The sequence below is a fragment of the Centruroides vittatus genome, unplaced genomic scaffold, assembly GCF_030686945.1.
Source record: "Centruroides vittatus isolate TY-2023 unplaced genomic scaffold, ASM3068694v2 contig_1832, whole genome shotgun sequence".
In the NCBI taxonomy this organism is placed as follows: Eukaryota; Metazoa; Arthropoda; class Arachnida; order Scorpiones; family Buthidae; genus Centruroides; species Centruroides vittatus.
The window spans coordinates 1,664,276-1,687,666 of record NW_027121128.1 but is presented as its reverse complement, the minus strand read 5'-3'; the positions used below and the strand labels follow the sequence as shown (position 1 = coordinate 1,687,666).

At 28.2% G+C, this 23,391-nt stretch overlaps 1 protein-coding gene across 1 annotated transcript in view; it reads left to right on the top strand.

Annotated features, from left to right (window-relative positions):
- The window catches only part of LOC136969959 (mitochondrial tRNA methylthiotransferase CDK5RAP1), a 40,213-nt gene extending 17,346 nt beyond the window's left edge, over positions 1–22,867 (top strand). Inside the window, exons 6-12 of the mRNA XM_067264308.1 lie at positions 5,142–5,262; positions 7,851–8,093; positions 10,459–10,612; positions 21,901–22,031; positions 22,117–22,266; positions 22,451–22,591; positions 22,681–22,867. Coding sequence (XP_067120409.1) covers positions 5,142–5,262; positions 7,851–8,093; positions 10,459–10,612; positions 21,901–22,031; positions 22,117–22,266; positions 22,451–22,591; positions 22,681–22,788 — 1,048 coding nt within the window. The 3' untranslated portion in view covers positions 22,789–22,867. The remainder of the gene's footprint in view (positions 1–5,141; positions 5,263–7,850; positions 8,094–10,458; positions 10,613–21,900; positions 22,032–22,116; positions 22,267–22,450; positions 22,592–22,680) is intronic.
- Positions 22,868–23,391: the final 524 nt, after the last annotated feature.

Below are 23,391 nucleotides of genomic sequence, written 5' to 3'. Positions count from 1 at the left end.
TTATACACAACAACCTTATTCCACAAACAACACTTGAACTTATCAAACAACAGGTTGCTGATCAAATACATCAGCTGACAGAAACATTTAACATTAATGAAGATCACGTAACCTGTCAGGATAATCCAGTAAAAAGCATTGATAATAACACACTTACAACAATTACCACTAATGATACTACAGACACTTCCTCATCCATCACTGATAACATAGACATGGATTTAGTTAATACGCTCTCACTTATATTTCAGGAAACACTCACTAAATATACAGGCACAGATCCCACACAAAGACCACGAATACCAAAAATCAACACGTCAAAGGAAGTAGGAAAAACACTAAATTATGTAAACACTCACTTAATACCACACTACATTCATTCAATTTCTACACTCGCAGACATTCATACATTAGTTTATGCTAGGGCAGTCACAGTAGTGACACACCATGGACTGAAAGTACAATCACAGACAAATACACAGAAAACACCAATTCTATCACAAGTCTGCCTGGCAGAGAAGAATAGAAACACAAATAAATGACATTAGACAGCAATTAGGCAGGCTGACACAATACACTAAAAACAACATAACACCCAAATTAAGGAAACAGCTCAAAAACATTTTCAAGAAAATAAAAACACACACAAAACACGAACATCACAACACACGCATTACAGAATACATTGATACTCTAAAACAAAAACTTGCTGCCAAAGCACGTAGACTGAAATGATACAAAACATGTACACTACGAAAACAACAAAATAAATTATTTACAAACAATGAAAAACTACAGACAAATTAATAACAAAGCAAACACTGATACAAGCACAGTGGCACACCAACAGAAGAACAACTCACAACATATTGGTCTTCTCTTTGGTCCAGTGCTGTCACGCACAATGCTGATGCAGGCTGGATTGATGAGGAGAACAGAAACTTGCACAACATACCAACTATGCCCTGTGCTGAAATAAACATACATGATTTCTAATACACGGTTAACAGAACACACAACTGGAAGACACCTGGTGTAGACAACATTCACAATTTCTGGTACAAAAAGTTCACATCACTGCACCAGGAACTAGCTAAACATCTAACACACATCATCATCAATCCACAAGACATGCCAAATTTTCTTACTCAGGGCATCACCTACATGAAACCTAAAAACAACAATACCACAGACCCCACACAATACAGACCAATTACATGTCTTCCAACACTCTACAAATTATTGACATCCTGTATCGCAAACAAAATATACAAACATGTTGAAGAACACGACATTCTTACGGAACAACAAAAAGGTTGCCGTAGAAATCACAGGGGATGCAAAGAACAGTTACTCATAGATTCAGTCATTCTACGGCAAGCACACAAACAACACAGAAACATACACACGGCATATATAGACTACAGAAAAGCATTCGACAGTGTTCCACACAGTTGGCTGCTACATATTCTACACATGTACAAAATACATCCATCACTCATTACATTCTTCCGAAACACTATGCAGCACTGGAGAACAACACTACATCTCAGGGTTCATAACACTTCCATACAAACAAACCAAATCTTTATTAGGAGAGGAATTTTTCAAGGAGATTTCTTGAGTCCTCTCTGGTTCTGCCTAGCCTTGAACCCATTATCCAACATGTTAAACAACACACAATATGGCTACAATATCAGGCATGAAAAAACAACACAGTATACACTGTCACATCTCATGTACATGGATGACATAAAACTTTATGCGTCCACACAAAAACAACTTCATCAACTCCTACAAATCACACATTCATACACCAAGGACATACAAATGGAATTTGGTCTAGATAAATGCAAAACACTTCACATAGAAAAAGGAATCCTGAAGAAAGAAGATTTTGCACTTGGAAATGGAGACATTATTGAATCCATGGAAGAGGGCAAGTTCTACAAGTATTTAGGATTCCAACAGGCCAAACTAACAGAACATGCACAAATAAAGCAAAGATTAATTAAAGAATACCAAAGTAGGTTAAATGCTATTCTCAGAACACAGTTAAATGCAAAACACACAGTTAAAGCAATAAACACATATGTCATCCCAATACTCACATATTCTTTTGGAGTTATACATTGGACTCGCACAGATCTTGAGCAACTCCAAAGGAAAACAAGAACTACACTTACTAAGCATAAACAACATCATCCTAAATCTGCCACAGAAAGATTAACCCTTCTACGTAAAGATGGCGGACGTGGCCTGATTGACATAGTTAACCTTCACTACAAACAAATACAGTCACTGCGAGAGTTTTTCTACATTAAACAAGAAACATCACAATTACATAAAGCAGTAACTCTAGCAGACTCAAATAACACACCATTAAACTTACACTCACATCACATGGACACAACACAACATATAAAAAGCATAGACACCATTAAGCAATCGTGGGCTCGAAAGGCACTCCATGGCAGGCATCCTTATGATCTGGCCCAGGATTTTGTTGACAAAACTGCATCAAACAGCTGGTTAGCTCGGGGATTCCTCTTTGGGGAGACGGAAGGATTCATGATCGCCATACAGAATCAGGTCATAAATACTAAAAACTACAGAAAACACATACTCAAAGATGCAACACTCACAAATGACACATGCAGAAAATGTCACATCATGCCAGAAACTATACAACACATCACCTCTGGTTGCAAGCTCTTGGCACAGACAGATTATCTACACAGACATGATCAAGTAGCAAATATAATACACCAAGAACTTGCAAAGAAACACAAATTATTAGACATCCACGAGCCATACTACAAATACATCCCACAGACAGTATTGGAAAACAACACGCACAAAATGTACTACGACAGAGCCATAATCACAGATAAAACAATTTACCACAACAGACCAGACATCACACTCATTGACAAACATAATAAAATCACATACATTATAGACATATCCATTCCAAACGCTCACAATATACAAAATGCTTGCACGGAAAAAATTAGTAAGTACACAGAACTTGCCCAGGAAATAAGGCATCTGTGGAGGATGGATAGGGTGCTTATTGTACCTGTTGTTCTCTCCTCTACAGGTGTCATACCACACACACTACACAAAAGCCTGGGCACATTACAATTGAATAGAAACACATACATCACACTACAGAAGGCCACTGTATTGAGCACATGTCATATTGTGAGAAAATTCCTGAATACAGACGCACACACTGATACACTTCTTTAATTTCTGTTTTGGTTACTATGCCTTGACTTTGGTCCGGCATAGTACACAGCCACCGGTGTTAACCGAGTATATCTCACTTAACCCAATATAATAATAATAATAATAATAATCAGTGCAGAGCCCAAACAGTTAAGAGTTGAAAGTTGAAATTTGGTACACAGTTAGGGTACGTCACAAGAACCCACACTAAGAAGGAATTTTTCGAAATTCCTCCCCACGGAGGAGAGGGACAGGATTAAGGCTTTTATATATCAGGTCAGTCCATAAGTCCGTGCGCATCTTTATGACCTTGAGAAAAATCTTGTTTTGCTGTTAAAAATGTCAGTCTAATGTGATAATTTTTACACCGAAGTGTTAAATTGGATCTCATTTGTATAATACTGTTCAGAATTGTGAACATTTCAGTTGTTTATTTTCGTTAAAATGGAAGTAACCAACGAATATAAAAGACACGTTTTATACTTTTTATTTGGTGAGAATGCTACAAATGCAGCCAAAAAAATAAATACTGTACATAATCAAATCGTAATTAGTTCAAGGACTGCGCAGAAGTGGTTTGAAAGATTTAGAAACAACGATTTTAGTGTGGAGGATAAGGCTCGTACGGGAAGATCCGTCGACTTCGACGACGATGCTCTCTCTGCACTAGTCTGCACTGTAAAAAAGGCTATTTCTGAATATTTTGATTCAAAACCGAAATCATTTTACGAAGACGGGATTAAAAAGCTACCATCGAGATGGCAAAAAATTGTACAAAATAATGGTGAATACATTATAGATTGAAATAAAATTTAATTAAAATCTTTTGCTGCTTTTTTTGTAGATAAAAATACGCACGAACTTATGGACTGACCTGATACATTATGAAGATGAGTTGATGATAATAAAAATCAGCGCAGAGCCCAAACGGTTAGGAGTTGAAAGTTGAAATTTGGTACACAGTTAGGGTACGTCACAAGAATGCACACTAAGAAGGGATTTTTCGAAATTCCTCCCCATGGGGAAGAGGGACTTAATTAAGGCTTAACACTTCCATCAACAATGGAAGTGTTATATAACAATGGAATTGTTAAGAGAAAGCGACGTGCAAGACGCAGGTGCAGTTTTTTTCCATTTTTGTGGGAAATCGAACATATTTTTAGACCTATCTAAAAATTCTCTAATTAGTCTGGCAACAGGGAGGACCTAATTCTTGCATTCTGTGAAAACAGGTAAGATAAATATTCTTAATCTTCGGTACTGTTACTTTTGCCCGAGCAACACTGGGCCCACCCGCTAGTTTAATAATAATTAAAGTATCAAAGAACAATGTTAAGTTTGGAGTGCTTTCTGGTCACTCTGGTTTAAAGTTTATGATGAGAGGAACACAATGCTACTAGTTTCCATTGGGAAACTAGAGGAATAGGTCAAAATTTGCACTTGTTCATTTCTCTATGGATTGCTTAATTTTTGCAGACATAAAAATGTATAACAAACTGATTGTAGGAGACACTGTAAGCAGTAAGTATCACTTTTCACATGAGTTTTACTTTAATTTCCTTAACGTAAACATCGACTCTATCTTACAATAGCAGTGTAAGCACCGCAATTGCATTCAAGAAATGTTAGAATTTCAAAAAAACAGGAGCAACTGCTGGTGCAATAAGTTCTCAGGAGTATCTTCATCATGCTTACAAAATTGCATTCAAAAAGAAACATTCTTGAAAACATGTCTGCCATTTAGAGATGGCTATTATTGGAGGTTCTATTGTATTACAGAATCTTTTAAATTGTCATCTTTGGCTTATGTAACTATTGGTTGAGAATTAGAATTCTGATTTAATATTATTATTTTTTTTCGATATTTTATGAATTTTATACATTAATATATTGTTATTAAATTGCAGATCTATAATGAGAGGTTGTGATAATATGTGTAGTTATTGCATTGTACCGTTTACTAGAGGAAGAGAAAGGAGTCGTCCAGTATCATCTATATTAGATGAAATTAGACAATTATCTGATAAAGTAGGAAATTATTTTGTTACTTATGCAAATTCCAAATTTTATTTTATTATTTTGCTTAATATTTTTTTAACCAAAACTCCAATAAAAGAATTTATTAAAACTGTATTAATCATTTTTAAATGTATAGAAAACATAACTATTTTTATCATATTAAATCTCAAGTATCATTCAATTACACAATTCATTAATTATATTATAGATTTAGACTATGAAACTATTCTATTCTATATTTTAATTTTAATTAGTAAAAATTTAATATAAATATAAACATCATAATTACACCTGATACATTGCAATAATACACCTTCAATTGCCATATATCATTGCCATAAATTCTTTAATAATTTATAATTATTATTACCAAATTATAGCCTGATGATATATGGCAATTGAAGTTGTGTTAAAAATTTAATAATAATAAAATTTGAAATAATAATGAAAAATGTTAAATGCCAACTTGAAAATAAATCAATGGTTTCTAGTTTAGTGTCAAAGGATATTCAAATATAACTTCACCCATATTATTTTCTTTTTAATTTATTTGCAAACTTATCCAACTTTTACTTATGTAATCTTATATATTCAATAGTTTGAAATTGATAAATTGGCTTAAATAAAAGTCTGATTTAAAACTCTTTCCTTAAATTAACTAATTAATTTTTCTGACAATTGTTTTGTAATGACCTTCCTCTTGTAGAAATACTCATTTAGTGAATACTTCTAAAGACAAAGCTCTATAGAACTATAACTAAAGTCATTAGAACTATATAAAAGTCTAAGTAGAAGCATCATGTACTTAGAGTTTCTACATATATATTTGTGAGTGTAGATATGTTCAAACAATTTTAGAAGACATTAAAAAATGAAGACATACATTTAAAATCATTTTTTTATTATTTTTAATAAATATAAATGCTAAAAATTATTATGAATCTGTAATCAATTACTAGAGGATATTCAATGTTCACTGCCTTTTTTTTAACCTTTCATGAGTATTTCCATAAATATACACAATACATATGTTGGGCTGTACAGAGTAAGCACATATATATACAAGGTGTGGCAGAAAAGTAATGAGATCGGCATCACTGATAGCGATCTAGCAACACTGCGGACTTTCCTTTCATGTAGCTTGTATGTCAGTCCCTCCTAGATGCTCAGTAACAGTTTCGACCTTGTGCGGTAGCTACGTGATCCTAGAGAGCGTGATAAGTGAAGTATAGTTTTTGTATTGCATTACAGAAAATGGAATAACGAAATTTGGAGCAATGGTCTACCATCAAATTTTGTGTTAAGCTTGGTGAACCCACAAGTTTGACCTACAAAAAGTTGCAACAAGCCTATGGAGAATATTTCTTATCATGAGCACAAGTTTTTTGGTGGCACAAAGCATTTTTTGGAGGGCCTAGAAGCAGTAGAAGACGAACCTCATTCAGGGGGGCATTCAACATTGAGAAGTGTGGAACGAGTGAAGGCTCCTTGAAAGACTAAGAAAAAGGAAAAAGGGTGCTTCAAATCAGACAGGACATTGTGGACACTTGGATGCTCCACCATGACAACTCCTCCTGTCACACGGCTATCTCCATCAACCAGTCTTTGACAGAAAAGGAATTTCTGTGGTTCCCCAGGCCCATTATTCACTTGATCTCAGTCCATGTGACCTTTTTTTTGTTCCCCAAGATCAAAACCCATTTGAAAGGATGTCATCTTGGTACTGTTGATAGCATCCAAAGGAACATAATGTGTTGCTGCAAGCGATTCCAGTTGTAGCCTTCCAGCACTGCAACAAAGATGCAACAACACCTCCACCAATGTATAGCTGCCCAAGGGAACTACTTTGAAGGGGATAACATTATTGTATAAAAATAAAATAAAATTGTTGCAAAAAAATTAGTCTCATTACTTTTCTGCCACATCTTGTATATATGTTCCTCAAGTTTGTCTGATTGTAGTACACACATGTTTATGAGCAAACATGAAAGTTACAGACAGCTAGGGACATCTAAAAAATTTTTTCACCTGGTTTTTGTAAGTTTCACAAGATTTAGCATAGAATTTTCTAGCATAAAGATAATCATGGTGTCTAGTAATTCTTCACACATGCTGTCTCTTTCTGAATAATTGGAGTTTTTCAATATAATGAAATTGGGAGGGGAGGTGAGGAATCCATCAGTAAAACCATTTATCAAAGGGTTAACTCTTAAAAGTATTTTTAAATTTAAAAAGAAAACTCTCAATTAGTTCGTACAAAGAAATAATTAGAATTTTTAATGTTTAATAATTAAATTTTATCGTTGTTTTGACAGTAGATCTTAATTTATTTACATATGATTTCTCTCCAATAAAGTAGATTCTTATATAAGCGACAAAGTATTTTAAAATTTTGAAATTCTGCATTATACATATATTTGTTATTTCTAAAATAATTAATATGTTTTAAATTATAAATAATACAGTAAATATAAATTTTTAATAAATGAAAATGATTATTGTTAGAATTAAAATTTTAAAAACCTTACAAATGTTTAAATGTAATTGTATTAAAAATAATTTTATTTTGTTAATATTATTAAATGCTTTTTTATTAGGGAATAAAAGAGGTTACATTATTAGGACAAAATGTAAATAGTTACAGAGATATTTCAGAAGCAAATTTTACTATTTCTGAAACTTCATCAAATACTCCGAAACTCGCCGAAGGCTTTCATACATTATACAAACCAAAAGTTGGCGGTTTGCGATTTGCCGATCTTCTAGAGAAAGCATCGTCCATAAATCCGAATATTAGAATTCGTTTTACTTCACCTCATCCTAAAGACTTTCCCGATGAAGTGAGTCAAATATTTTTTCTTTAATTTTTTCAATATAGATAAGATTTAGATAGCATATATAACTTTAAATTTGTTTATAATATATATATTAAAAAAAATTAAATTTACAGAACCAACTATTCAGTACAGTAGAGAGTCGTTAATCCAAACCCCGGTAATCTGAATCGCCGGTTATCCGAACGATTTTCAGTCAGACTGTGTCGTACTGAATCGAACGTTTTTGATACTAGATTAACTTCTAAAGTATAATTTTTATGTTTTTATATTTTCCAATATATTTATTTTGTTTGTACAAAATAAAGAAATAATTTTTAACAATACAATAGCCTCAATTATTATTACAAAAATTTTCATTAGGCTTAAATCGATGAAAATTCAACACGAAGCGACACGCAACGGAGAAAAATTTGAACATCAGACAAGTGAATATATTTTTTCGTACATAATCGGTTATCTGAAAAATCAGTTATCCGAACAACCCCAGTCCCCAATTGATTCGGATTAACAACTCTCTACTGTAGTTACATAAACCATTTCCATATAACATTACTAATTTTTTAAGCTATATACTAAAATAGAGTAGAATAATTATTATGGAAACAGATGTAGACTGTTCTTATTTTTGGCTAATAAAACCAACTTTTGATTAAGTGGTCTTGGTTTTTTAAAGATAGATATAACAAAAGAGAAATGACAAAAAATTGTTAATAGTCTCTAACTGGCTTTATTAGCCAAAAATAGTAAAATAGAGTACTTATGAACAAACATATAGAATAATATGACTATGTATTTACATAGTCATGGTTATTCTATGCATAATCACTAATATGACTGTTGTGTAAAATAATAATACAATTTGTTTTATCATTATTTCTTTAATTACTGTATTTCCTCAATTCTAAGACGTCATGACTTCTGAATCAAATTTTATGATATTTTTATGAAGAAAAAATCTTTAAATTATCAATTTTATTAATTTGTTAAGTAACAATAAGTTAGAAAATCAATGCAAATGCCATAAAATAGATTGCGTTTGGCAGCTCTATTTCCATGTTACAGTACTTCTACATATACAATAGCTTTTCTTTTAATTCTGCATCATAATGTCATCTTGAAATAAACATTCTTTAAATGCTAAAGAAGAGTTTAAATGAAACACTCATTATAAGCAATGCAGTTGAATAACATATCTGAAAATGTCTATTATTGGTGCTTACACCATTTGGTCTACTCATAGTAACTTCTAATCATTGTTTTGGACTAGGAATATAAGATGCCATTGATTCTAAGAAGCATTTCTATTTCGGACAAGTAAAAATGGCAAAAAGTGCATCTTAGAATGGAAGAAATATGGTGATTCTTTTCAGTGAGTGAGTAAAGTAAATGAATCATTCATTCTTATATCTTGTATGATGGAACCAGATTGAGAAGAACACACAAGAGAATCAAGACTGTACATTTTTATTTGAATATGGTGGGCAAACAACCACTCTTGACATAAACTCTTGCCACAAAAATTCAAATATAAGTGGCAAACAACAGAAATTTCTAACTTAACTGAAAAAATATTGGCAAGAATTTTGTTCATCTACCAACAAGGATGAACTCACATAAATGTATGTTTTTAACTTAGCATTAAGGTAAATAACAGTTATTATATAAATTATAAAAGTTAAATAAAACAATACATTGATCTAAAACCTATCTAAACTAATATAAAATAAGTAATCAGATTTGTGAATGACATAAACATAATCAAAAATTGGAGAGAGGTTTAATTATTAGCAGAAATTATGATGGACTGGAATATGTAATTATCAGTTATAACATTCAGCTAAATAATGTCCATATATCTTGATCAAACACAAAGGTGGTCGACAGAAAAGTAATATAAATAATATTTCCAGAAGGTTTCCAGGAATATTATTCATATTACTGAATATGGAAAGTTTATGAATATTTAATAGAATAATTATGAACAGTTTTAAAAATCAATAAACCTGAATTCTTTAATTTAGTTGATATTCTTTTTGAAATTATAGTGTATCAAATTTATATATCAGTATTTATTTGCCTATTCTTAATTATTATTGAATGACTATTTGATGTCAAATTATTCATATTTAGTTATTTACTAAATGAAAATGTTTTTGATTTATAAGAATTTTGCAATAAGTTATAATACAGTATTTAGTTATAGTTAATGATAATTATATTCACGAAACATTTGTTCTTGAGAAAAATTTGATTTTAAAAATAACAGTTTTTATCTTTTTTAAATAATTGATTTGAAATATTTTCTCTTTCTTTTAATTTCGAAATTTTTCATTTTTTATAAATTTACTAATTTATTTTATTTACGTAGGTTTTACAAATAATTCAAGATAGACCGAACATTTGTAATAGCTTGCATCTGCCAGCACAAAGTGGGAATACACAAGTGTTGGAACGCATGAGAAGAGGATATACTCGAGAAGCTTATCTCAACTTGGTGCATCATATCAGAAATAAAATCCCAGGTAAATTTGTATTGAAATGAATTTTATGATTATACTTAATATAAAATCAGGAAAAGTATTGTAAACTATAATAAATAAATATGGCTAATAAAATTCTTTTACTTAATGTTTGTCACAAACTAAAACTGAACAAACAGTGAATAGTTTTGTTTGTTTAAATTCACTCGCTTGACATCAAAAATTTCTATTTAAATATTCATGAAAATTATTACAGATATCCCTTGATTAACACAGTTAATTAACTCTTAGCCTGCCGTTTGCCACGCCCCCTTATTTTGTAAAACGGCCAAGGTCAAAATAGGTGAATCAGGCAATATTATTTTAAAAATTCACTAAAAATTAAATTATTATTTTATTCATATGAAAAAAATCACATATATTTATCAATATAGTTAGTTTTAAATACCACATTTTTCAATAAAGTTTGTTTGAAAAATTTATGAGAGGAAAAAAAAAAAAAAATATATATCATAACTGACATTCAGACTTGAAAATTTGTTACTATTTGTCAAAATTAACATTGTCTGCTTACTTCATTCTTATTGTCACTGAGCCAATACAACATACAATATTGTTCTGTACAATTTGATATAACATTTATGCATGTACGTTTATTCGTTGTGAAATAATCGCATATTATATCAAACATTTGTTTGAAATCTGAACTTTATTCTGCTTTCAACTAATATAATGAACTAATATACTTTATTCATTTTATATCAAAAAAGATTATATATTTTCATAATAAACATATAATTACCAGTAGCAATAGATGTAACATTTGCTGATATTTTAGATTTAAAAAAAAATTAAAAATTGAAAATTAAAAAATATATAAAATATCAGAACTGAAGGTCATAACTTGAATATTTATAATGCATTAACATATTATAGCTGAATAAACTTATTATAGCATTAATGAACTTATTATAGTATTATTAATGCATGAATATGCTAAAAATGAAATAAAAAATTATCAGAAAATGAAAAATTAAGAAAAAAACACCGATAATTAAATTTTTTTAAGTTGACAAAACACCACCTGGACAAAAATATGTGAAACAGACAATAAACAAGATGATACCGTCAAGTGCTGACATCTGTTGTCGATAAATTTTATAAAAATCGATTGTTAACAGGGTAACAATGAATCGGTACCCTGGCCGTTTTGCGAAACAATTAGGGTAACGATAGATCGGTACCCTGGCCGGGAAAGGGTTAATTCCTCAATCCTATCACGTATATCAAAATACGGTATCTATGTTAAGTAAAGACAGCTGGTAAAGCTGCCTAAATTAAAACTTCTGCTGCTTACATAAAGGGATTACTGCAATTAATTTCACGCATTAAGCAAAACCAAGTTAAGCAAGGGATACCTGTATATTTAGTTATTATATATTTGAAATTTTGACAGTGATAGGAATAACATTGCATTTTCAATTGTTTTATTTACTTATATCTGCTGAAAACTATTGAGCTACATATTCACATAAGCATCACAATGCATTACCTGCCTTTATTTCAAATTCATAATCGTAAAATCATATCAAACTGCTCAAACTATATCAACAAACTTGCATATTGTTGAAAAGTCTAATTCTTTGAAGGAATATCACAATTCTAGTATTTAATTCATCCTCTTCTGGAATATAAGTAACAAAAATTCATATTTTTGATGCAAAAAGAAATGATATATCAGTTATATACCAGAAAAGAAAAGTGATGCATTAATATTGTAAATAAACATTAAAAATTATGCTTAATTTTTATACAGATTAATTTAGAAGTAAAGCTTTTTTTTTTTTTGAAGAACATATTCTCTAATCACATTGCTATTTTATATGAGGGGATCATCAATGATATCATGTGAATATCAATGTATGCATTTACATGGAAATTCATATGTTTTTACCTATCATTGAAAATTTGAAATATAATAATGTACAATTGTTGGTGGATATAACTAGTTTTCTTCTTTATTAAATAAATAACTAATAATTTGAATATTTGAATGTCACTTTTATATATTAATTAATTTTGAAAACAGCAGAAAGATCTAATTCTTTACTAATGACAAAACAAATATATAGAATTATACAATTTATATTTTAATTAGAAATTTTTAATTATATACGATTTATAGCACCCTAACTATAGTTTTCAGGAATTTTTAAAATACCCTTGTCCTCATTAAAAAATAAAAAAGAAAAGAAAGTTGATTTCATATTTTTATATATTATTTCTAAATTTTACTCAGAAAAATAAAGCACATATATAACATATACAAGTCCAAAATGATATTGCTAAATTCATTTTGTAATCAAGTAATCGATTATTTAATATTACATCACGTATTCGCTAAGTTTATTACTTTTTATAAATTCAGACTTTGGGTAATCCCTGAAGCTACTTGATAATATGCATAATAATACCAGTAAGTTTAGCATGATTATATGTTATACTGAATAGTGTAATTTGTGGTTAATATGTTTTTATCTTTTAGCAATTCTGTATGTTTAATGAATTGATTGATATATATTTAATTTAACTTAAAATTTGTATGATGGATTTTTTTTTATTATTAATTTAAAATTCATATTACAATTCATGCAAAGATTTAATTATTTCATCATATATCTGATGAATAGATATATGATATATATAGTAGAATATTTATTTTTTATTTGCTTTTAAGAATGGAAATAAATTCATAGTTTTAAAAACAAATATATTTTAAATATGCATTCCACAGAAATTTTCAAGTGAATTTCACAATGACCTTGTCTTTGCATTAACAATATGAAAGTGCAATCTGAATGATAGTCTGACAAAAAAAAAAACAAAAGAAATAAGGCACTATAGTTATTTTAAACTATACAGAAATTAATTAATGATTGAATTTAATACTAGAGACATGGGCATAACAATTTTCTGATATAATTTTTAATTCAAATTAATATTTTATAAGCCTTTACAAAAATGCGAACTTGCTTGAATTTAAAACACAACTCTTGCATATTTAACAAATATCTTAATGGTTATATTGTCTTATATTATCTTAAGTTTACAGTTTATAATCTTAAGTGACAGTTTATATTGTATTAACATTACAAATTTAACTATATTGAGCTATAGGTACTGTACATAAATAATGTATGAGTAGAATATATAATCATATTGCTTCTAGAATCAAATTCATTTGTTAAGTAATTAGGTTAAAAACAATTCAATAAACAACTAGTAGGTTGTTTTGGTTATTGGTTTTGTCTAATATATCTAGAAAAATAAAACTACCAAACATTTCTATTTGGTTTGCATGAAGATACAATAATATGCTACACAAGATAAAGAAAGAACTGTATTTTTATTTGGATACATATTTTATTATTAAAATTGATTCTAAAAATCTCAATGAGTAGTGATTTTTTTTAATTCACTGTTTATTATTACACAGATACACAGATATACACAGATTTAAAGATGCAATAGTGTCTTGAGTCAAGTTTGTCTAAAAGTTAAATACCAAATAAATCAAGCAAACATCATTGTGTATATTATTAAAGAGACAATGCTTTTTTATATGAGTTCAAATTAAAATCATATTTACTTCAGATCAAATAGAATAACTTCTATATTTATATAATAAGCAGGAAATCTATTAGTCTATAAATTAATTTTAAAATAGGATAATCTTAAAAGTTTTCTATTTTTGTGTAAACAAATGTTTTCAACCATTTTAATTGGTCATTTGCATGTTTTAAATACAATATATTTGATAAAAGAATGTAATTAAAACATAATTGTTTGGTCATACGGGACGATCATAATTCAAATTTGCCGAATGACTTTGAAATTGGACTTCTTAACGGATTGTTATACTAAAGGCTTTTTCTTAGGTCCTCCGTGATGCAAGTGGCTGTAGCCAATAATGTTGCATTTTTTTAAAAGAAATTATATTCTAATTAATTACATATTTCTATCAAATTTATTGTGTTTAAAACTGATAATAACCAATGAAGATGATCGGAAATGTTCATTTACATATTAAAGTATTCTTTTGCTGCTGGATTTTCCAGTTTTCAGCATGCTTGTTTATTTACTGCATCCAGTTTTACAAGCTATTTATTGGTTTTCTATTTTTCTTAGTTGAAAATGATAAGCTATTCAATAATACTGAAAAATATTAAATATGTTTACATTTGTGTTATTTTTATAAGTTAATATGAAACTTATTCAGATTTATGTCAAATGCCTTTTAATTGGCATTTTCTTTTTTCACAGTTTAATATTTTTGATAAATGTTAGGTATTAATTTTTTTGGTAGAAAATTTTCTTTTGTTGCTTAATATCACAGAGAAAGTAATAAAAGTTTTATTTTGCAAGAAATTTTTTAAATAGTCTATTATCCTTTATTTATTATTTACTTTTTATTACAATCACCATATAACTATATACAAAATGGTTTATTTTTTGTAATTTTATCTTTAAGAATCTGGTAGTACATACATCGCTCTTGTTTATGAGCATACAGCTATGCATTAAAAGAATTTTACAATATTTTCTTAATTTATTAAACAATTTATTACAGCTTTACATCCAACAGTTCAGAATTAGATTCTTCCTCAATACAGGCATACCTCACTTTGGGATACTTTTTTTACAGTACTTTTCAATTATATTTATGTTTATTATTTTTGGCACTTGTCTTATTCTTGAAGGGTTTTTGGGGTTTTAATTTATTAATTTTACTTTATCATCTTTTTTTTTAGGGTTTAGCGCTACTGCACACTCAATAAATGATAATGTAAATATGATTTTTGACTTTCATATGCATTGTCAGGCTACGTTTTGCTTTAAGGTGATATTTGCTTCAGTCAGGAACCTTTACCTGTTAGTCATTAGCTAAGAATGCCTATATATGAATGTATTGTTAATTATGTTAAATGCTTTAAGTGAAATTTGCTTAAATTAGTTAATAATGATAATGACTATTTTGATAAATAAGCAAGTCAAATAGCTGTTTAGTTCAGATAGCCATTACTTTTAATAAAAGAATTATGTATATTAGAATTCCTATTTTGTATGTTCCGCTTCTTCCTAATTTGTTAAATGAATTTTTCTAAGCCGAGGATGGTCAGATATTTGACCGAAAACATTGCTTATGTTAAGTGTTGGCTATCTGAAACGAGTAGTAGTAAAATTTATTTATAATGGTTATTTATCACTTTACTAATTAGAATAATTACTTTACAGATCTATTTTGATTTATTTATATACTATATTTCTTCACAAAATGTGTTTACCAACCAATAAACAAAACAAAATATACCAAATAAATAAATAAAATAAATACTAAAATAAACAATTATGTTTGTTTGTTGACTATTATACATTTTTAAGAAAAAGAATTCTGTAAATACACAAAAACACTCTATTTGTAATTCTTGTAAAACAAAAAAAAATGTTGTGATTTTAGTCAAAGAGTAATCTAAGTAATTTAATGAAATAAATACTTGTATACATTGATGCAGCGTGTGCTCGCGTGATGTTTCTGTATGATTATAATTTATGAATTCTGGATATTTGAAAAAGTTATTTGTAAAACTTTTTCGAGGAAATAAAAATGAAACTCAAACTTTTTATTCTAATCTATATATCATTATATGATTTCCACCCAAATAAAATAAGTATATTTTATTGTACTTGCATAAAAATTAAATAAGGTGTGAATATATTGACATTATTGAATTTATGTAATCTAAATAAGCAAAATATTTATAAACCAGTAAAGTTTTATCAACTATTTAAATCTAGAACAGATATTCTGTACTAAAAACTATAACAACAAATTTCCTTTATTTATATTTATTGTAATAAATAAATAAAATATATATTGTGTTTTAATCTCTTACTCCCCTGTGGGCACTAAGATGGCCCTTTTCTTTCATACCTGCGATGGGTACGGAAAAAAAAGGCCAGAAAAAAAGACACTATCTGCTCCCATTATGGGTGTGACTGAATGGCCAGGCCCATCACGGGGCAACTGGTTGTGAGAGACGGGGCTTGACACTTATCTAGAGACAGGTTACCCATGAAAAATTTCCGACATTTCTTATCCAGATTTAATCTTATGTCCTCCAGAGAAACAGGCTGACAAACTTTAAGACTATAAAAATTCTCTTGAAAAATAAAAATTATATCTGATATAAGGATGAAGATTTGGTATTTGTCTTGGTATTTATATTAAAGATACTGACAAAATTGTTATTATTATTATTATTCTATAAACTGTATTTATAAATACCAGTAAAAAGTAATTATTTTTCTATAAATATCATATCTAGTAATGATAATGATGATAAATTAATGAGTTACATCTAAATATCTATAATTTATAAAGGTTTTATCTCATTATGGATGTATCTGTTGTATGTATAATGAGTTATACAGAGTCTTTCAAAAAGAATGCTACCCTTTTAAATTATTGTAATTATGTTAATTACAATAATTAACAATAACATAATCTTTGATAATATTGGAAAACTGTCCAAGTTTCACATTTACCCATTACAAAATTTTTCAATGCATGCACCTTGTGTCACACAACACATCTAACCAATACTCAAATTCTTTCTACACTCGTTACTACATATCCACGGTCACTCCTCCCGCACAGCCACATTCTACAGCTACTGCAGACTACTCATTTGCACAATAATGAGTGATTCTGACTTTACAAACTTCAGAACACAAAATGCCTTCTCTATTGCAGAGTTACCACTTTCGTCTATGGTTTCCTAGAGTTGGTAGACAACAAGACGTTTGAATGCAGATTGGAGATGAAATTCGGACAGTTACTTTATCGATTGGTGTGCATCTCGTACTTCTCAAATAATAATTAACATAATTATAGTAATTTAAATGGAAAGACCCTGTATTTCTGATGTAGTGACCGATAAGTAATGTTTATGATAGAGTTAAAAGTTACTCACTAAAATATATATACTTTAGTTATAAAAGAAAATGGAATTTGAATACATTTTTTTCATTGTATAAGTTTTAAAATCTTTATGTACACAATATAAAACATAATTAATATCTTATAATTAAAACATTTAAATTAAGTTAAAAATAAAATTACTTCTATAATGGACAAACTAAATAATTTAAAGAATATCTTTGAAAAAATTATTTCATTATATATAATTATATACTTTAACTAAAATATCATTGATCAAGATAGGAAAATATCACATTAGAATAATCAGAAAAAAAATCTCTTGAGGTCAACCTGATTTATTTATTTACTGTTACAATTGCTACACGAATGAATTTCAAGCTATTTATCTCTCTCGCACCGTACAATTGCAATTGTCTCCGTTACATTTATTCACGTTCAACCCGTTATTAGTTATATCGTAAAAGTTTTCATAAAACTTAACAATAAAAGTGACAAAAACAAATTGAAACGTGGTCAGTAATACCAAAAAAAAGTTAAATGTAAAACAATTGTCGCGTATCGTTGCATACTAAACGATACTGCTGGCGGAAAGTTAGGATATAACTACATTGCACTTGTAAAGAATAAAAGGTCGAAATAAAATTTTTACTGTAATTGTAATACGAAATAAATAAACCAGGTTGAGAGATTTTTTTTCCAAGTCATTCTAGTGTGATATTATCTCCGGTTTTATATTAAATTTAATTATATATTATCTAGTAATGTATCATAATCTGATGTAACCAAAACATTACCGATGTTAAGAAAAATAAGTTAATGTCGAAATTTTATAAAATTTTCATTTCATAACAAAAAATTATACACATTTTATGTTATCATCATCAGACAATAAATAGATATTTTTCAGTTTCTGAAAAATACAGCAAAAAGATAGACTTTTAGTTTGTTTTTTGCAGTCAAGTACAATTAGAAACATGCAAATTTAGCATGAAAACATCAATACATATTTTAATGCCCGAATTTCCATATAGTTTTAGTTCATAAAGTTGCTACTGAAATGAATTTAGATAAATCACCTACTTTTAAAGCTTCTTGTCTGTCAAGTTGATTCGACTCTTTTTGTTATTAGAGCGTTCCTTGATAATTTATATTTTTTTAGCACATTTTACAATTAAATAATTATTTCGAGTGATCGAAAAATTTTAGAACTTCAATAAAAGTCTAAAAGGAAAGACAAAAATTAAATACTTTTTTAAAATGGAACAAATGTTTATGGAATTCTTTTTAATATTAAATTGTCAAATAATTAAGTAAAATATTTTTTATTGATATTTACATTATATTTTGTGTATTATTTCTTACAGTTTCTTCTGTCGTGAGTATGCCTTATTTTCATGCATATAACAAAAGATTTATCCATGTTTAAAATATGGTTTGAAAAGAGCCTGTTGGTTATGTAATGGGCAGGTTACATATTTTAAAGTTTAATTATGAGTTTATGCTTATGGAGTAAGTACTGCCCACATAGGCGTGGGGAGTATGGTGGAGCAAGTTATGCAAAGGTTTTTATTCTGGCAGTTTTACGCACCTAATTACGTAACATTTTACCTTGTAATTTCAATAAAATATCTCTTCATATACATTTTTGATCATTAAACCATTGCATTTTCCTAATGAAAGTTGGTTTCGATATAAAACTAGTAAGATATTTCATACTTTTTAAGAAATGAAATCTAAATATGAAGCACAGAAAAAAGAATTTAATTTAAATATTTATTAAATAAGACTTTTTGAAAGGGAATATTTAGTTGATTTTGTAAACATACATCAATTAATTTATTATAATTAGTGTCTTTAGCCTATTTTTCTCATAAAATAAGATGAAAATATATATTGAATATCATTTTTAATAATAACAGTGATTTTTATTTTAATGAATAATCTATTGTGTTACTTAAGAAACAAGTATAAGATCTTTTATGATAAATGAAACCAGAAGCTGTATCTGTATGAATATAAATATAGTTGTAGAACTTCTGTTTTTATTTCTAACAAGAGACAAGAATAAAAAATAAGGATAGAGATAAATGTAAAGATAAAATAGACAAGAATAAGGATTTTCATTTATTTTTGTAAATTTTGTTATAATAAAATATTCATTAGAGCATGGAAACTCTTGTATATTAAATATAATTTTTAAATTAATTAAAAAATATATAAATATACGTTTTTCTTATAGAATATTTAACTATCTTTATGTATTAAATTTCATATTTTACATCTTTGTATTTTTGTTCCAATTATTAAATATTTGAAATTGGTTCTGTGCATTCCAATTTAGAATGTTGTCGACTTGCTGCATGTCTTATGTAAGATCCAAAACATTTGTCAAATTTTACATTAAAATTATTTCCTGGACGGTAGAGGTTTTGTTTGATGTACCTCACCATTCAGCCAACTCCATGGAGCCTATTTCATTTTTATTTTCGAGTATCAAAAAATGAGTTTTTGTCAGTTTAATACAGAACGAAAAGTTATCTAAAATGCCTGGTTTTCTCCATTGCCGCCATTATTTTTTTTTTCGAAAGCTTAGTGTGAAGAAATTCATTCTGATTGCATTCATTTCTAATTTCTAAATTCTTTTTTATGCCTGTTTACTACTTTTTTATGCATGATTAATGTTTACTTTTCTCTCTTTTATTGTCAAGGAACAAAGGAAAACATTTATCAATGCTTGACCAACTTGGTATTTAGTAATAATAATAAATATATCACAACTAGTTTTTATTTTTTAAATGCTTAGAATTATATTGGTAATCTTTAGTCTGTCAGATGATCCATCTCAAAATATTAATATTTATATATAGTTATTATACATATAATAATTGAATTATTTTAAAAATATAAATCAGTAAATAATAAAATTATATAAATTTTAAATATAATATAGTTAAAAAATTTAACATATTACTTTAATGTAGATCGGTACTGTCGACTGTTTTTTAAAAATGCAATACTGATCCATGTTACGTAAAATATTGATGTTTAATTATTACATGTAAACATATGTCCTGTCTGATGTGTTTTCATTTTCCTAGATAAATTTATAATTACTTTATACTGTTTTTTCACAACATTCAGGTTAATATAAAATGATACTTACAGAAATTTTTAATTTTTATATAGGTATATATAGGTATAGGTTTATATTGTCAATACAGACCCAAGCGAGCCGAATAGTTGAGGCATCAGTCTACTACTCTGGAGACTCAAAACTGGCTTACCAGTGATCAAGTGGTTCTGTTCCCCGAACACTGGGAGTTCGGTCATGGGTCTTTGCCAGGACAGGCTGGCCATGTGGAGTTTTCCGGGTTTTCTCCACATCTGTAATGCCCAGTCAGTTACACTTAAAAAGACCTCCCGGAAGGCATTGCCGTAACTTAACCAAACAAAACTGAATCTGGATAGTCAAAAATTCCTGGCAATTTTTTGCATACAATATATCAGCTCTGTTTCTTGCCACCCAGCCGCAACCCCATTGTGGGCCTGGCTTAACCCATGATGGGTATGGAATAAAGTCCCTTTTACTGCCCAAGGAGCAGAAAGAGCCCAAAAAATTAATATATATTTATTCTAATAAAGTAGGCTATTATAAATAAATACTTCATAAATATAAATATTTTATTCAGAATATTACATATTTGCAAATGTATTAAAAGTAAAATAAATATTAGATTTGAAAATGAAGTAAATTAATCAACAGAAAGATCTTGGTATCAAATATTATGTTTTATCAATAGTAAACTGATCTAAATTGTTATTCAGTAAACAAAAATTAAACAATGAATGGTGCCAGAGGCAATAAAAAAATCGATTTAATAAATCAATCTTAATTTTTAAATTACAATAAAATATTACTGAATGTATTATTTGTTGACAAGTCAAACCAGGAAGCAAATATGAAACCAAGCTCATGGTATTTCATTGTTTGAGTTAATAACTTGGGTTTGTTTAGAATGTAAATTTCCTCTCTTGTTGTCGTCCCTTGAATAATAATGTAGTTTAGCTTAAGATTTGATAAAAGCATAATTAATTTCTGGTATAAACTGGGTTTTTATCTTAATAAATTATTAATTTTAATTTAGATTCTATTTTAACAAGATTCTATTTTATATAAATACCGGTATTAATTAGTAAATTATCAGTACATTAATTTAGTACATTTTTTTTCAAATGTGTATCATATATTTGAAATTTAGAATGAAAATCAATGTTTAAATAATATTAATTATAATGTGAAAAATATATTAAACTTAATATTTTTTAGATGTAACTCTTACGAGTGACTTTATAACTGGTTTCTGCGGCGAGACGGATGAAGCGCATCAAGATACAATATCGCTACTGAAAGCCGTAAAATATAATTATATTTATTCTTTTCCTTATAGCATGAGAGAGGTATTTTTGTTTTATAATTACTGTTAATATGCAACAATTACAAAACATATATTTATTTCATTTTTTAATTTTTTTTTTAATTTAGAAAACTCGTGCTTATCATCGCTTGAATGACGATGTTCCTCACGAAACCAAACTAACTCGTTTAAGAGAAATCTGTGACACATTTCGACCTCTCGCCTTGGAACTCAACCGACAAAAAATAGGAACGGAACAATTAGTCTTGGTAGAAGGAGTAAGCAAATTTGAATTTTTTATCTTTATTTTATTATAATTTTTTTTTAAAATAGAGATGTGAATGTAGATAAAGAAATTAACAACACGAGAAATTGGTTTACATGTAATTCTTCACTTTTCTTTTAAAGAATATGAATGAGATAAGATATTTTTAAGATAATAACATTTATTTTTATTTACAGTTCAGCAAGAAATCCCATTCTTATCTCGCTGGCAGAAACGATGGTAATATTAAAGTGATATTTCCAAGAACATCTGTTCCAGATGAACTACATCAGAATCAAGTAACACCAATTTCAGCTGGAAATTATGTAGTAGTAAAGGTAAAATATTTTTAATTAATTAAAGATGAGATATTTTTAATTAAATCTACAAACAAACGTATATAATTTTTGTTTTTTCTTCTTAATAGATTGTAAATTGTTCGTCGCAAGTTTTACACGGAGTTCCTCTGTATCAAACGAATATTGAACATTATTATCATAAGAAAATGAAACGAAAGGAATCAAGTTGCTTGTAAAAATATTTAAAATATTCTGTAAATATCATAGAATTTAAATAATAATAATAATAAATTTTAGCTTTGTTTATTAAAACACAAAAAACAATTTATTGTTTTATTTTTAATGAAATTGTTAAATTATTAGTCATGCAATTAATACAGCATTTTACTGAAAACTCATAAATTTTTTCTATTACTTAACTAGTTTTCACGAGTATCTAGTAAGAAAACACAAATTTAATATTAATTAATTGTTCTAAATAAAAAAAATTGCAATTTTTGTTAATATTGAGGTTAATTTACTCAGTTAATTTTAATTTAAAAAAATTAATTTTTAATTTATCTGATAGAATATAGAAGAAGTAGATTTATGTTGACAGAAATTAACATAAGACTACATTCTTGCACTAGAAAATGTGCTGCACCAGATTTCTTTTTAGTGACCCACGTTTCTGCTACTTAAAACGTACAATAAAGTTTCAAAGTTTTAAAATTTTCACTTCTTATTGGCTCGGGGGAATGTTCTAGTTTCACCAAAGACAATTACACAGCTGGGACATAGTCTCCGATTTTTACGATCAAAGAATAATTAAAAAAAGAAAATTATTGTTTGTCGTATTA